This window comes from Hemitrygon akajei, chromosome 9 (genome assembly GCF_048418815.1).
Source record: "Hemitrygon akajei chromosome 9, sHemAka1.3, whole genome shotgun sequence".
Taxonomy (NCBI): Eukaryota; Metazoa; Chordata; class Chondrichthyes; order Myliobatiformes; family Dasyatidae; genus Hemitrygon; species Hemitrygon akajei.
In genome coordinates this window covers 29,096,156-29,110,616 of record NC_133132.1, presented here as the reverse complement: position 1 = coordinate 29,110,616, position 14,461 = coordinate 29,096,156, and the positions used below count along the sequence as shown (strand labels likewise).

At 39.2% G+C, this 14,461-nt stretch overlaps 1 protein-coding gene across 1 annotated transcript; it reads left to right on the top strand.

The window, feature by feature from the left end:
- The first annotated feature begins 1,044 nt into the window (after nt 1-1,044).
- On the top strand, nt 1,045-13,729 carry c9h22orf39 (chromosome 9 C22orf39 homolog). Its single transcript, XM_073055702.1, has 3 exons — nt 1,045-1,157; nt 6,815-6,982; nt 13,328-13,729. The coding sequence occupies exons 1-3, from the start codon at nt 1,134-1,136 to the stop codon at nt 13,451-13,453; spliced, it is 318 nt and encodes a 105-aa protein (XP_072911803.1). The 5' UTR covers nt 1,045-1,133; the 3' UTR covers nt 13,454-13,729.
- Nucleotides 13,730-14,461: the final 732 nt, after the last annotated feature.

The window sequence follows — 14,461 nt, the reverse complement described above, 5'->3', positions numbered from 1 at the left end:
TGGCAGATGGAGTTCAACCCAGAGAAGTGTGAGGTGGTACACTTTGGAAGGACAAACTCAAAGGCACAGTACAAAGTAAATGGCAGGATACTTGGTAGTGTGGAGGAGCAGAGGGATCTGGGGGTACATGTCCACAGATCCCTGAAAGTTGCCTCACAGGTAGATAGGGTGGTTAAGAAAGCTTATGGGGTGCTAGCTTTCATAAGTCGAAGGATAGAGTTTAAGAGTCACAAGGTAATGATGCAGCTCTATAAAACTCTGGTTAGGCCACACTTGGAGTACTGTGTCCAGTTCTGGTCGCCTCACTATAGGAAGGATGTGGAAGAATTGGAAAGGGTACAGAGGAGATCTACTAGGACGCTGCTTGGTTTGGAGAGCACGCATTATGATCAGAGATTAAGGGAGCTAGGGCTTTACTGTCTGGAGAGAAGGAGGATGAGAGGAGACATGGTAGAGGTATACAAGATATTAAGAGGAATAGAGTGGACAGCCAGCGCCTCTTCCCCAGGGCACCACTGCTCTATACAAGAGAACATGGCTTTAAGGTAAGGGGAGGGAAGTTCAAGGGGGATATTAGAGGAAGGTATTTTACTCAGAGAGTGGTTGGTGCGTGGAATACACTGCCTGAGTCTGTGGTGGAGGCAGATACACTAGTGAAATTTAAGAGACTACTAGACAAGCATATGGAGGAATTTAAGGTGGGTGGTTATATGGGAGGCAGGGTTTAAGGGTCGGCACAACATTGGGCGGCCGAAGGGCCTGTACTGTGCTGTACTCTATGTTCTATAAACAATGACAAACTGCTTCCTTCCGAACTCCACCTAATCTGATATAAAATGTGGAAATAATTAATCTGTACTGACTCCTCGCACTGCCCACCATCGCCGGCTCACAGCCAACCAGCGCGATGCTACCCGGTGAAACCACGCCCTCCCAATGCACCGATTGGCTGAACGTTGACATGAATATGCACATCTATTCCACGTCGGGCTGAACACTGACGTTTCAGTGGAGGCGGGGCTTCCTTCAGATGGACAACGCTAATTGGTCAAGCCTCGTTTGGCTGTCAAGCCGAACGTGCTGCGGCTTTTCCGGTGATTTGCCGGAGCGATGTCCTGGTGACGGGGACGAGGATGGCGAATGTTGGGTTGTGGAGGGTGAGTGTGGGCCCGGGGCTGTACCGTCTGGGGTTGCAGTATAGATCGCAGCCTTACACCCCGTGGCTTTTGCTTTACTTGGCGTTAACTTGAAATTATGTGACTCCTCCACAAACGCAAATTACCACTGTAAAAATGGGTCCGTGGTTTTGGTGCAAACATTGGTCTGTTTTGGGTCTTGATCACTTTCTTTCCAGATGGATTTGCTTCTGGATTAGAGGGTATGTACTATCAGGAGAGGTTAAAAGTTCCCACCTGCTTCAAAAGGGCAACAATTATACCAGAGTCCAAGAAGAGCAGGGAGAGCTGCCTTAACTATCATCCAGTAGCACTTATGTGTAAGTTGATGAAATGCTTTGAGAGGTTGGTCGTGGCCAGAATGAACTCCTGCCTCAGCAAGGAACTGGACCCACTGCAATTTGCCTATTGCCATACTAGGTCTACGGTGAACGTGATCTCACTGGCTCTCCACAAGGCCTTGAATCACTTGGACAATACAAATGTCAGGATGCTGGTAATTGACTACAGCTCAGTGTTTAACATGGTTATTCCTGCAGTTATGATCAGAAAGCTCCAGAACTTGGGTCTCTGCTTCCCTCTGCAACTGGATCCTTGACTTCCTAATCAGAAGACCACAACCTGTGCGGATTGGAAATGACATTTTCACCTCACTGACAATCAACACTGGCACACTTCAGAGATGTGTGCTTATCCCACTACTCTACTCTCTCAAGACCCCTGAATGCGTGGCTAGGCACAGCTCAAGTGCCATCTATAAATTTGCTGGTGATACAACCATTGTTGGCAGAATCTCAGATGGAGACGAGAGTGCGTACAGGAGTGAGATTTACCAGCTAGTTGAGTGGTGTCGCAGCAACACCCTTGTACTCAATGTCAGTAAGACCAAAGAACTGATTGCGGACTTCAGAAAGGATAAGATGCAGGAATACACCAATTGTCATGGAGGGATCAGAAGTGGAAAGAGAGAGCAGTTTCAAGTTCCTGGTGTCAATATCTCTTGGAAAAAAATCCTGCACCCAACATGTCAATGCAGCTACAATTAAGGCATGACTGCAGATATATTTCATTAGGAGTCTGAAGAGATTTGGTATGTCACCTAAAACACTCGCAAATTTCTACAGATGTACCGTGGAGAGCATTCTCACTGGCTGCATCACTGTATGGGGGGGGGGGGGGGTGGTGTGGGGTGGCTACTGCACAGGATGAAAGTAAGCTGCAGAGAGTTGTAAACTTAGTCCGCTCCATCATGGGCACTAACCTCCGTAGTATCCAGGACGCCTTCAAGGAACGAAGCCTCAGAAAGGCGGTGTCCGTCATTAAGGATCCCCGTCACCCAGGACATGCCCTTTTCTCATTGCTCCATCAGGAAGGAGGTACAGGAACCTGAAGGCACACATTCAACGATTCAGAAACAGCTTCTTCCCCTCTGCCATCCTATTTCTGAATGGACATTGAATCCATGAACACTACCTCTCTACTTCTTTATTGATATTTTTGCACTACTTATTTGATTTATATATAATTGCTCAGTACCTTTTTGTATTACTATTATTAAATTGTACTGCTGCTGCAAAGTTAGCAAATTTCATGACATATGCCGGTGATAAACCTGATTCTGATTCTGAAGTTGGATGATCTTGTTAGAAGTTGCCAGGCATGATGTTGTGGGCATCACTGAGTCATGATTGAAATAAGATCATAACTGGGAGCTTAGCATCCAAGGATCCACATCACATTGAAAGGACACGCAGGTGGGCAGAGGATGTGGGGTGGCTCTGTTGCTTAAAAAGAAATCAAATCTTAGAGAGAAACGACATAGGATCAAAAGATGTAGAATAATTGTGGGTAGAGACAAGAAGCAGCAAGTGTGAAAAAACCCTGATGATTTACAGGCCTCCAAACAGTGGCCAGGATGTGGGCTAAATTATAAAGGGAGATAGAAAAGCATGTAAAAGGAGCAGTATTAGGGAATTCAATGTGCAGGTAGTTTGGGATAATTAGTTTGGTGCTGAATTGAGAGAGGGAATTTGTAGGATAGAATTCACCCTGCAGTTGAGAAGGAGAAGATAAAATCAGATGTATCAGTGGAACAAAGGGAACTACATGTGCATGAGAGAGGAGTTGGCAAGTGTTGATTGGAAGGGGACACTAGCAGGGATGATAGCAGAGCAGCAGTGGCTGGAGTTTCTGGGAGAAAATCAGAAGACGCAGGAGTGGTTCATCCCTAAGAAGAAGAAATATCTTAAAGAGGCTGAGAAGGGAAGTTAAAGAATAGAAGCAAAAGAGAGAGCATACAATAGCGAAAAAAAAACTAGTGGGAAGCTAAAGGATTGAGAAGGTTTAAACACCAGTGGAAGGCAACTAAAAAGCAACAAGATGAAAGATGGGATATGAAGATAGCTAGCCAATAATATAAAAGAGGATACAAAAAGTTTAGTTTTTCAAAACAATTGCAAATAAAAGAGAGGCAAATGTGGAAATTGAACTGCTGAAGAGGTAGTAATAGGGACAAAGGAATGGCGGATAAACTGAATGACTATTCTGCGTCAGTCTTCACTGTGGAAGACACAAGCAGAATGTCGAAAATTCAAGATCAGGGAACAGAAGTGAGTTTAGTTGTTATTACTAAAGAGAAGATGCTGAAAGGTCTGAAGGTTAATAAATCACCTGTACCAGATATACTATGTTCCAGCATTCTCAAGGAGGTAGCTGAAGAGATTGTGGAGGCATTAGTAGTGATCTTTCAACTATCACTCGATTCTTGGATGCTTGCAGAGGACTGGAAAATTGCAAATATCACTGCACTCTTTAAGAAGGGAGGGTGACAAAAGACAGGAAATTATATGGCTGTTCACCTGACTTTAGTGGTTGGCAAGATATTGGAGTCCATTGTTAAGGATGAGGTTTTGGGGTATTTGGAGACATGTAGTGGAATAGGCTGGTCAGCATGGTTTTATTAAGAGGAAATCTTGCCTGAAAAATTTGTTGGCATTCTTTGAGGAAATGACAGGCAGGATAGACAAAGGAAAGTCAGTGGTTGTTGTTTTAACTTAAATTTTCAGAAAGCCTTTGACAAGGTGACACTCTTGAAGTTGTTAAACAAGCTAAGAGCCAATGATATTACAGGAAAGATACTAACATGGACAGAAGATTGGCTGATTGGCAGGAAGCAAAGAGTGAGAATAAAGGGGGATGTTTTTGGTGGCTGCCAATGACTAATGGCCTTCTGCAGGGTTTAATGTTTGGTCCACTACTTTTCAAATTGAATGTTAATGATCTGGTAACAGAATTGATGACTTTGTGGCAAAGTTTGTGGATGGTGCAAAGGTGGGTTGAGGGACAGGTAGTGTTAAGGAAGCAGGGAGTCTGCTGAAGGGATAGGCCAGATTGGGAGAATGGGCAAGGAAGTGGTAGCTAGAATACACTGAGGGAAGTGTATAGTCATGAATTCTGGTAGCAGGACTGTTTTTCAAACAGGGAGAAAATTCAGGAATTGGGGGTGTAAAGGAATTTGGAAGTCCCAGTGCAGGATTCCATAAAGGTTAACATGCAGATTGATTTGATAGTAAGGAAGACAAGTGCAATGTTAACATTAATTTCCAGAGAACTAGAATATAAAACCAAGGATGTACTGCTGAGCCTTTCTAAGGCATTGGTCAGTACACATTTGGACTATTGTTAGCAGTTTTGGGCCCCTTATCAGAGTAATGATGTGCTGGTGTTGGAGAGGGTCCAGAGGAGGTTTATGAGAATGAAAGGGTTAATGTATGAAGAGCATTTGATGACTTAGAATAAAAGGATGTTCCTTTATAACAGTGAGGAGGAGGAAGTTTGTAAGCCAGAAGGTGCTGAATTTGTTGAATTTATTGCCACAGATGACTGTGGAGACCAAGTTATTGGGTATATTTTAAGTGGAGGTTTATAGTTTCTTGATTAGTAAGAGCGTCAAAGTTTACAGGGAGAAGGCTGGAGAATGGGGTTGAGAAAAAAAAAATCAGCTATGATTGAATGGCAGAGTGGACTCAATAGGCTGAATGGCTTACTTCTGCCCCAATGTCTTATGGTCATTCAGAAGCATTAAGAAACATGTAAAGTTATTTAATAATAATAATAATAATAATAATAATAATAATAATAATAATAATAATAAAGTAATTACATTTATTAAAACAATCAAACCTAAACAGTTGTAAGTTAAACAAGTCAAAAATCCCTCCATTAAAATGGACTTGCTATTCCTGCATGGACTGGTGGACTGGCAGATCAATTGCTGACAGTCATGTTCCGCTGCTGGATCTCTCCTGCAGTTCAACAGTAGAGGCACAATTGCCAATATCCCCGTGACAACCAGTCTGCAAGTTCTGGATTTCTGCTTTTGTGCAGGAGTCTTGATAATTGCAAGGAAAAAAAATGACAATTTGGTGTGGAATTGCCATCATTTCTCATTATGTCTCATATGTTTACAGAAATCATCTATGTCTTTAATAAATCTCATGATGTTGTAGAACTCGGATGCTATTTTAGATAATTGACTGCATGTGTTAACAGTAATCTTCATCCACAAAGTGTGTACCCTCATGGTACAATTCCCCACTCAGACAGCCGATAATGACAATTAGAATTCTTTACTGCCAGATGTGGCATTGTGCTGCTGTATATTCACACTGGTCAGTCTCAGCTTAGTTCGTGTTCCTGTGCAGAGTATGAAACACAAGATCCAAGAGTCACATTGATTTGCACATGTACATCAAAACATATGGTGAAAATGCATAGGTTGTGTTAACACCAACACTCTCGATGATGCGCTGGGGGCAACTTGGGAGTGTCACCATCACAGCAAGCCCACCATGCTTGGGAGAACAACACAGAACACAACAACAGCAAAACCTCCCATCTGCTCACCCATGAACATAAACAATTGTCCAACCCCAGGACAAGCTGCCTTTGGCCATCAGTCTCCAGTGGAATGGAAGTCCACATTCCAGTCACTTAGAATGACAAGAACGGAGATGTGTGGGAACACCACTACTTCCACGTAACAGACCAATTTGATATGGATGTACTTTACTATTTCTTCATTGGGTTGTGCTAGTCTTTCACCAAATGAACTGCGGTACTTTAACAGGGTGGTACAATATAGCCACCTCAGTTATGGGTGGGCACTTAATCCTGCTCCTGACGGTGATGCCCGAATCTAGGTCGAAATGAGCAAGACTGGGGCGCCTGGTCACGTAGTGGTCAGGGCAATGCTGTTACAGCTCGTGCATTGGAGTTCAGAGTTCAATTCCGGCGCTGTCTGTAAGGGGTTTGCTCATTCTCCCTGTGGCTGCATGGGTTTCCTCTGGGTGCTCCGGTTTTCTCCCATGGTCCAAATACGTACCGGTTACTAGGTTAGTTGGTCACTGTAAATTGTCCTGTGATTAGGCTAGGGTTAAATTGCTGGATCGCTGGGTGGTGTGGCTCACTGGGCAGTGAGTGCCCATTCCATGCTGTATCTCTAAATAAATAAATCAAAGAGTAGAATGCAGTATGAGTGAAAATCAGGCAGCATTCTTGCTCCCTGGCATAAGACTTCCTTCAGAAAGTTTGTGTTCTGCTTTCTGTCTCTAACCTGTGATTGCCAATCATCATTACAGCCTCCTCGAATGTGTGATGATTACTGGAGTGAATGGAAGCATTGTCGGAGTGTGAGGAATCTCTTCCATCATTACTACACCTATGGAGAGTACCCGTCATGTAAGCAGTGGAAGATAGATTACAACAATTGCAGGGAATGGGAAAAACATAAGTCTGAAGGGTCTAAGGTGAGATTTCTGAATAAAACATGTATAGATGTAGTATTTCTGCATTTAGCTAAATAGTACCCTAATTTTTCTTGGGATTTCTTTTGGAAATATGCCCTTTTTCTTATTTTAATCTTAGATTTATGATTTAAAGTAGATACAGCAAATGCTAGAAACACTCATTAGGTAGGCAGTGTCTGTGGAAGCACCCAATTCAAATCTGGGTGCTTCTGACTAACATTAACTTAGTTTATTATTATACCATGTACTGACATGCAAAACTTTGCAATACCATCCATACAGATTATTTCATTACAACAGGGCAATATGAAAGTACTAGCAGAAAAAAGTGTGTTAACACTTAAGGAGAAAGTGCAGTGTGAGGCAATGATGAGGTAAGACTGTGAGGTCAGGAGTCCATCTTGTCATACTAGGGGACTACTCAATAGTCTTCTAACAGCAGGATAGAAGCTGTCTAAATATTTCTCTCCACAGATTCTCTCTAACTTGTTGTATACTTGCAGTGTTTCATGTTTTTGGTTCAGATTTCCACCATTTGCATATTTGTGAACTTGTTATATTTTGAAAGGTATCGTCTGATATTTTTCTTGTGTGTGCTGGATGTTGTTATTGTCCTTCATTTGAGGTAATTATTTTTAAACACATAATCAATTTATTCCCCAGGAAAATTAGAAGCAAAAGTAGACCATTTGGCTCCTTCTACCTACTCTGCTATTCATTAAGTTTGTCACTGTTCTTTCATGCCAATATCACTTCCCACTACTAACTCCATGACCCTTAATATTGAAGGATTTAGTGATATCCTTCTTGGCTAAATTCAGTGATCAAGTCTCCATTCCTCGTTGGCTGGCTAATTCTAAAAACTTATTATCCTCTGGATGAAGATGATTTTTTTTTTATCATTCCTTTCCTGAATGATCACTTATTTTGAGACCAGTGCTCCAGCCTGAGACTCCCCAATCCAGGAAACAGTTTGCCAGTGTCTACCCTGGCAAACCCTTTAAAATTTTTTATCTGCCTTCCCTAAACTCAAATGAGAATAGGCCCGGTTTGCCCAATGTTTTGTTAGAGGCAATTACCCCCGCCCCCCCAATCCCAGTAATCTATACTCTGTTGCACTCTCTTTGTTACGAGTATATCCTTAAATGTGCTCTGGATTTCCAAATAATTTTGCAACCAATTTAGGACTTTCCAAGTATGGCCCCATTGCTATAACACATTCAATAATTTGTGGAGATAAAAGTGCAAATGTCAACATAATCTTTTTTTTTCCTGGGGCAAATATCATTAAGGCCTTGCCTTCTTCAAAATATTGCAATTATGTCATTTAAATTCACGCAGAAGAACAGATGGGGTGTCAGGCTAATCCTTGTTTGTGGACCTTTCTTTACATCGTATTTGAATGCCAGCTTGAATCTAGTTTTCTCATACAGAAGCAAAACTGCCAGCAACTGAACCACTTGCTGTATAAACTTCATTGATACGTGATTTCTGTGGGTGGTCTCAGACTTGAAACCACAATGGCAGGTGTTCGAATGCAAATGGTTTCAGAGATGAACTGGAGTTCAAGAATTAGGGATCAAGGTTGTCTCCCTAGTTTGAGAGTCTTGGTCCAGGAATACAAAACATACCTTCAGTGGTGACTTTATTAGGTACACCTGCTTGTTAATGGAAATATCTAATCAACGAATCATATGACAGCAATTCAAGCAGAAAAGCATGCATAGTTAAGAGATTCAGTTATTGTTCAGACCAAACATAAGAATGGAGAAGAAATGTGATCTAAGTGTCTTTGGATGGATTGTTGGTATCTTAGAAACTAACGATCTCCTGGGATTTTCAGGCACAACCTTCTCTAGAGTTTACAGAGAATGGTGCGAAAAACAGGAAAAAAAATCCAGTGAGCGGCAGTTCTTTTTTTAAAAACTTTTTTTATTGTTTTCAAATAGTTACAGAATAAATGTGAATGAAAAAAAATGTTACCCAGCCCCCCTCCCCTTAACCCCTCCCCCCTAACATCCCTATTAAAAAAAAAGAAAGAAAGAAAAAAAAGAGGAATGCCTGGATATTGGAGGGTCCCCACATGCTCCATGGAGTTCGTAATAACTTTAGTATATATATTTATTTCTTTCCCCAAGTAACCAATTATTTCATCTTCGGAGCACCTATATATTTAATCCTGTCTTTTGTAAATAAGGGCGCCAGATTTTCAAAAATGTTTCATATTTATCTCTTAAATTATAAGTAATTTTTTCAAGTGGAATACAGCCATAAATTTCGTTCTTCCAACGATCTATACTTAGATATGTATCCGATTTCCAAGTCACTGCAATAGCTTTTTTGGCTACTGCCAATGCAATTTTTATAAATTCTTTCCGATATTTATTCAATTTGGATATCGGTTTTATCCCTTCAATATTACCTAGTAAAAGTAATATTGGGTTGTGTGGAAGTTGTATTCCAATAATTTGTTCCAGTAAAACTCTTAAATTTGTCCAAAAAGGTTGAATTTTAGAGCAAGACCAAGTAGAATGTAAAAAAGTACCAATTTCTTGGTTACATCGGAAACACTGATCAGATAAATTTGGGTTTAATTTATTTATTTTTTGTGGTGTAATATATAGTTGATGTAAAAAATTGTATTGCACTAATCTTAATCGAACGTTTATTGTATTTGTCATACTCTCAAGGCATAGTCTTGACCAGTTTTTTTCTTTAATTTTGATATTGTCTTGACTTATGGACTCCTTGTTTAATTGCCTGTTTTTGAATCAAATTATACATACAAGAGATAAATTTTTTAATCTTTCCTTTTTGAATTAAAGTTTCTATTTCATTGGGTTTCGGTAGTAACATTGTTTGACCTAACTTTTCTCTTTAAATAAGCCCTTAGTTGAAAGTAACAAAAAAGAGTGTTGTTTGATACTTTATATTTATTCTTTAATTGATCAAATGACATTAATATACCTCCTTCAAAACAATCTCCTATATATCTAATCCCTTTTTGAAACCAATTATATAAAAGTTGATTATCCATTGTAAAAGGAATAAGTATTTTGAATTAAAGATCTCTTTGCTAATAAGGATTTCTTTGTCTCATCGTCAACATTTATCTTATTCCATAAATCAATCAAATGTTTTAATATAGGAGATTCTTTCTTTTCCCGTATCCATTTAGATTCCCATTTATATATAAAGTCTTCCGGTATGTTTTCTCCTATTTTATCTAGTTCTATTCTGATCCATGCCGGTTTGTCTTTCTCAAAAAAAGATGGAATAAATCTAAGTTGATTTGCTTTATAATAATTCTTAAAATTTGGAAGTTGTAACCCTCCTAGCTCAAATTTCCATGTCAATTTTTCCAACGATATTCTTGACATCTTACCTTTCCAAAGAAACTTCCTCACATATTTATTCAGCTCTTGAAAAAACTTCTGGGGTAATTGTATTGGTAGTGATTGAAATAAGTATTGTAATCTAGGGAATATATTCATTTTTATGGTATTTACTCTACCTACTAATGTTATTGGTAATACCATCCATTTATCAAGATCTTCTTGAATTTTTTTCAATAGTGGTAAATAATTTAATTTGTATATGTTCTTTATATCATTATTGACTCTTATACCTAAATATTTTATACCATTTGCCGGCCATCTAAATTGGGTTATTGATCGACAATGATTATAGTCTCCTTTAGTAAGAGGTAAAATTTCACTTTTATCCCAATTTATTTTGTAACCTGATACTTTCCCATATTCTTCTAATCTATAGGATAATTTACGCAACGATTGCAATGGGTTTGTTAGGTAAAGCAGAACATCATCAGCAAATAAGTTAATCTTGTATTCTTCCTGGTTAACTCTAAAACCCTTAATATCTGGGTCCATTCTAATCAATTCAGCTAATGGCTCTATTGCCAACACAAATAAAGCAGGTGATAATGGACAACCTTGCCTAGTTGACCTTGTTAACTGAAATGGTGTTGAAATTTGACCATTTGTCACTACTTTAGCTTTGGGATTAGTATTTAAGGTTTTAATCCATTTTATAAAAGATACTCCTAATCCGTATTTTTCCAATACCTTAAATAAAAAATCCCACTCCAATCTATCAAATGCTTTTTCTGCATCTAAAGCAACTGCCACGCTCATTTCCTCCCTCTTCTGTGCTAAATGAATTATACTAAATAAGCGAGTTATATTATCTGCTGATTGTCTATTTTTAATGAATCCTGTTTGATCCATATGTACTAATTTTGGTAAGCATTTAGATAATCTATTAGATAAGATTTTTGCTATTATTTTATAATCAGTATTTAATAAAGAAATCGGTCTATATGATGATGGCTTTAAAGGATCTCTATCTTTTTTTGGCAATACTATTAAAATGGCTGTCAAAAAAGATTCTGGAAGTTTATGCGTTCTTTCCGCTTGGTGTATTAACTTGAGCGGCAGTTCTGAGGGCGAAAATGCCTTGTTAATGAGAGAGGTCAAAGGAGAATAGAGAAACTGGTTCAAGCTAACAGGAAGGAGACAGTAACTCAAATAACTGTACGCTACAACGTTGTTCAGTAGGTCATCTCTGAATCCACTGCACATTGAACCTAGAAGTAGATGGGTTGCAGCAGCAGAAGTCCATAAGTGGCCACTTTATTAGGAACAGGAGGTACTGAATAAAGAGTGTATACACCCAAGTAGTTTTAGCCATCTATGGGAAGTTACTGAATAGCAGAAGAATTATTTTGTTAGAGTACATCGACTGAAATAATAGGTTAGTAAAGAGAGAATGAACTTTTAATTTACTGACATTTTTCAGTATGTTCCAAAATAACATACTACTTGTGAACAGAGTTCTTTGACTTGCAACCATCAACTTAATAATTGACCACTGAATCTACTTCTATTTGGGGAATAAATATTTATCTTTCCAGCTCGAGAACTGTCCTACCACAAAAAGGAGGGTATCGACAAACCTCGTACATACACTTTTGAGTTTAGAAAGTTGAGAGCCTTTAAAATAATAGAGCTTCTACAGTGTAAAGAATCCTTGAGGACATTAAACTGAGAGGATACACATTTAAAGGTTCAATCAAGGAACACTTTCCACACAAGAAATAATCGTTAAGTATGTAACTTTCTTTACCAACAAGGAGTGGATGCTGGGTCAAATGAAAATTTCACTGCTAAACTTTGATGGTTAAGGGTAGCTGGTGATTGCAGCAATGGCAGGTAGTTGGACTAGTGATCAAGCCATCTTCGATACAGAGTATTGAATGGGATGAAACAGGGGTGATAGAGCTGGAGTAAGTAAAGTTAGTGATTTTGGAAATTTTCACTCTGCAGTATTGTTGGTCTCTGAATTGGAGTACCAGGAAGAACTGTTGATTGAATATTATTTTTTAATGCAGTTGGTAGTAGCAAGTATAAAAATAAAGGACATGTTAACTTTGTCTGGAATGTTGATTCATCAGAAAGAACCACAATGTAAGACCTATAGTACTAAGGTGGTGATACAGTGGGAACTTTGAAGCCACGATTGAACAAGTGGCGATAAGTTGGTGGAAGATGGAAGGAACATTTTGGTTTCAGTTGGCAAAATGTTTGAATTGTCTTTCGTCAGTTTAACCTCTTAAATGTTATGACCTTGTGAAAAAGAATTAACAGTAATTAGTCTAAAAAAAATCTTGAGAGTCTGGCAGGATAATTGCAAAAATGTTTTAATTGGAAATAAGCATTTCTCTTCTGAAGCACAATTGGTCATATAGATTGCGAAGATCCCAAATCTTTAGTGCATGTAATAACTTGATTTGAACTGTGACACGTTTGGGGTGCAGCTGGCTAATGCCATTGGTTAGATGGAAGGAAATGTCAGCAGCAGCTCTTGTTCCGATTGCCCATCATCGATATGTGGCTGAGAGCTCGTACAGTGAATGAGCAAACCCGATACCCTGCTGTCACCCAGAAAGGGTCGATGAGACTTTTACATTATTGATCATTTTTTTGTGTGGGGAGGAGAGATTTGGGGGTTGATGATTGTGCTGCCATTCTTTTCTTTCTTGGTTTCGTGGCTATCTGGAGAAGAAGTATTTCAGAGTTGTATACTTCGATAATAAATGAACCTTTGAATTGAGATACGTGCATGAATGAGCTATTCTTGAACAAGTAACTGGCAATACCAAAAAGAATCCCAGTCAGGAATCACTATCTCTTTATTGTTAAGCTTTCTAAAAGAGTATTTCTTTAATGCAAAACTTTGATATTCTTTTTACAACAGCTGTAGCAGCAGCCTCTGGCTGAAAGCAAATATGGCTCTAACTGTAAAAATTTATTTTAAATTTCACAGAAAGCCTTGTGTGAGAGTGAGAAGAAAAGGTTAGAAGAACAAAAGAGGCATCTTCCAGTCTGGAAGATGAGGAAAAATCCACCAGCTGAATGGTATCTTCCCCTGAATGATGGAAAAGTGAAATAGAGGGATTGTTCACACCCGGAGTTAAACCACCAGACTATTGGATAACAGCCTATTATTTCTCAGCTGTGCATCTATTGGATTCAGGTCAATCCACTCAAAATAGTTTCTCAGGATCTTAATAGCATCAGTTAATCTGATTTACTTTTGGAGTATGGTACATTGTCCGTCTGTGATCAAATACTCTAGCTGATAAGTGATAGCTGGATACTGGAAATGTTTTAAAGGCAATGCAACCTTAAGGAACTGTGTTCAATAATAAATATTTGATTAATTTTATCTGCTGGGTTCTTGGAATGCTTTTTTACTTGTGGTTGTAGAAACTCTGAACCCAAACCCTCTTAAAGTATACAATATGAATGATGGCTACTAGCTAATTTGAATTCCCCATTTGTCCAGGTACACTAGTGAGTATCACATATTAACAAGCCCATGGCCTCCTACAGTGATAACAATACTTGCATTCTGTCTCCCATAAAGACTCTTCTCAATTCTCACAGTTCCTTTATCTTCACTGTATATTTTAATGAAGACTCTCTCCAGAAGGGCCTCCAAAGTATCTCTTGGATCATGGCCTCCCCTCTAACATATTTGACAGAACTCTTCACTACATCTCATCTGTTTTCCTGCTCTCACACTCTTCTGGACAGGTCAAAGTTCCCCTGGACATAGTCTTCCAGCCTACCTGTTAATGCATTTAACAGATCTTTCACTTTTTCCACCCACCTTCAAGATTCCATGAACAGAAACATTTTCCCATCCCCTGTTCCTTCAATGTTTTCAGCGACTGCTCTTTGTGACATCGTGGTCCACTTCTCTAATACCACCCCATCACCTACTCCTGGTGTAGATTCTCAGGCAAACATGATCGCTTGCTCTTTCCCTGTTTTTCTGTCTATTATCCAGGGACCGAAACAGTTCTACCAAATAAAGCAGCAACCCACTTGCATTTCTTCCAATCTAATGTGCTGCATTAGGAGTTGTCAACGTGGTCTCCTCTGTGCTGGAGAA

Excerpts from the sequence above, each read along its gene's own strand:
- c9h22orf39 (XM_073055702.1), top strand. The coding sequence starts at position 1,134 with ATGGCGAATGTTGGGTTGTGGAGG. Across the intron at positions 1,158-6,814 it reads CGAATGTTGGGTTGTGGAGG|CCTCCTCGAATGTGTGATGA; the intron begins GTGAGTGTGGGC and ends TCATCATTACAG. Across the intron at positions 6,983-13,327 it reads ATAAGTCTGAAGGGTCTAAG|AAAGCCTTGTGTGAGAGTGA; the intron begins GTGAGATTTCTG and ends TAAATTTCACAG.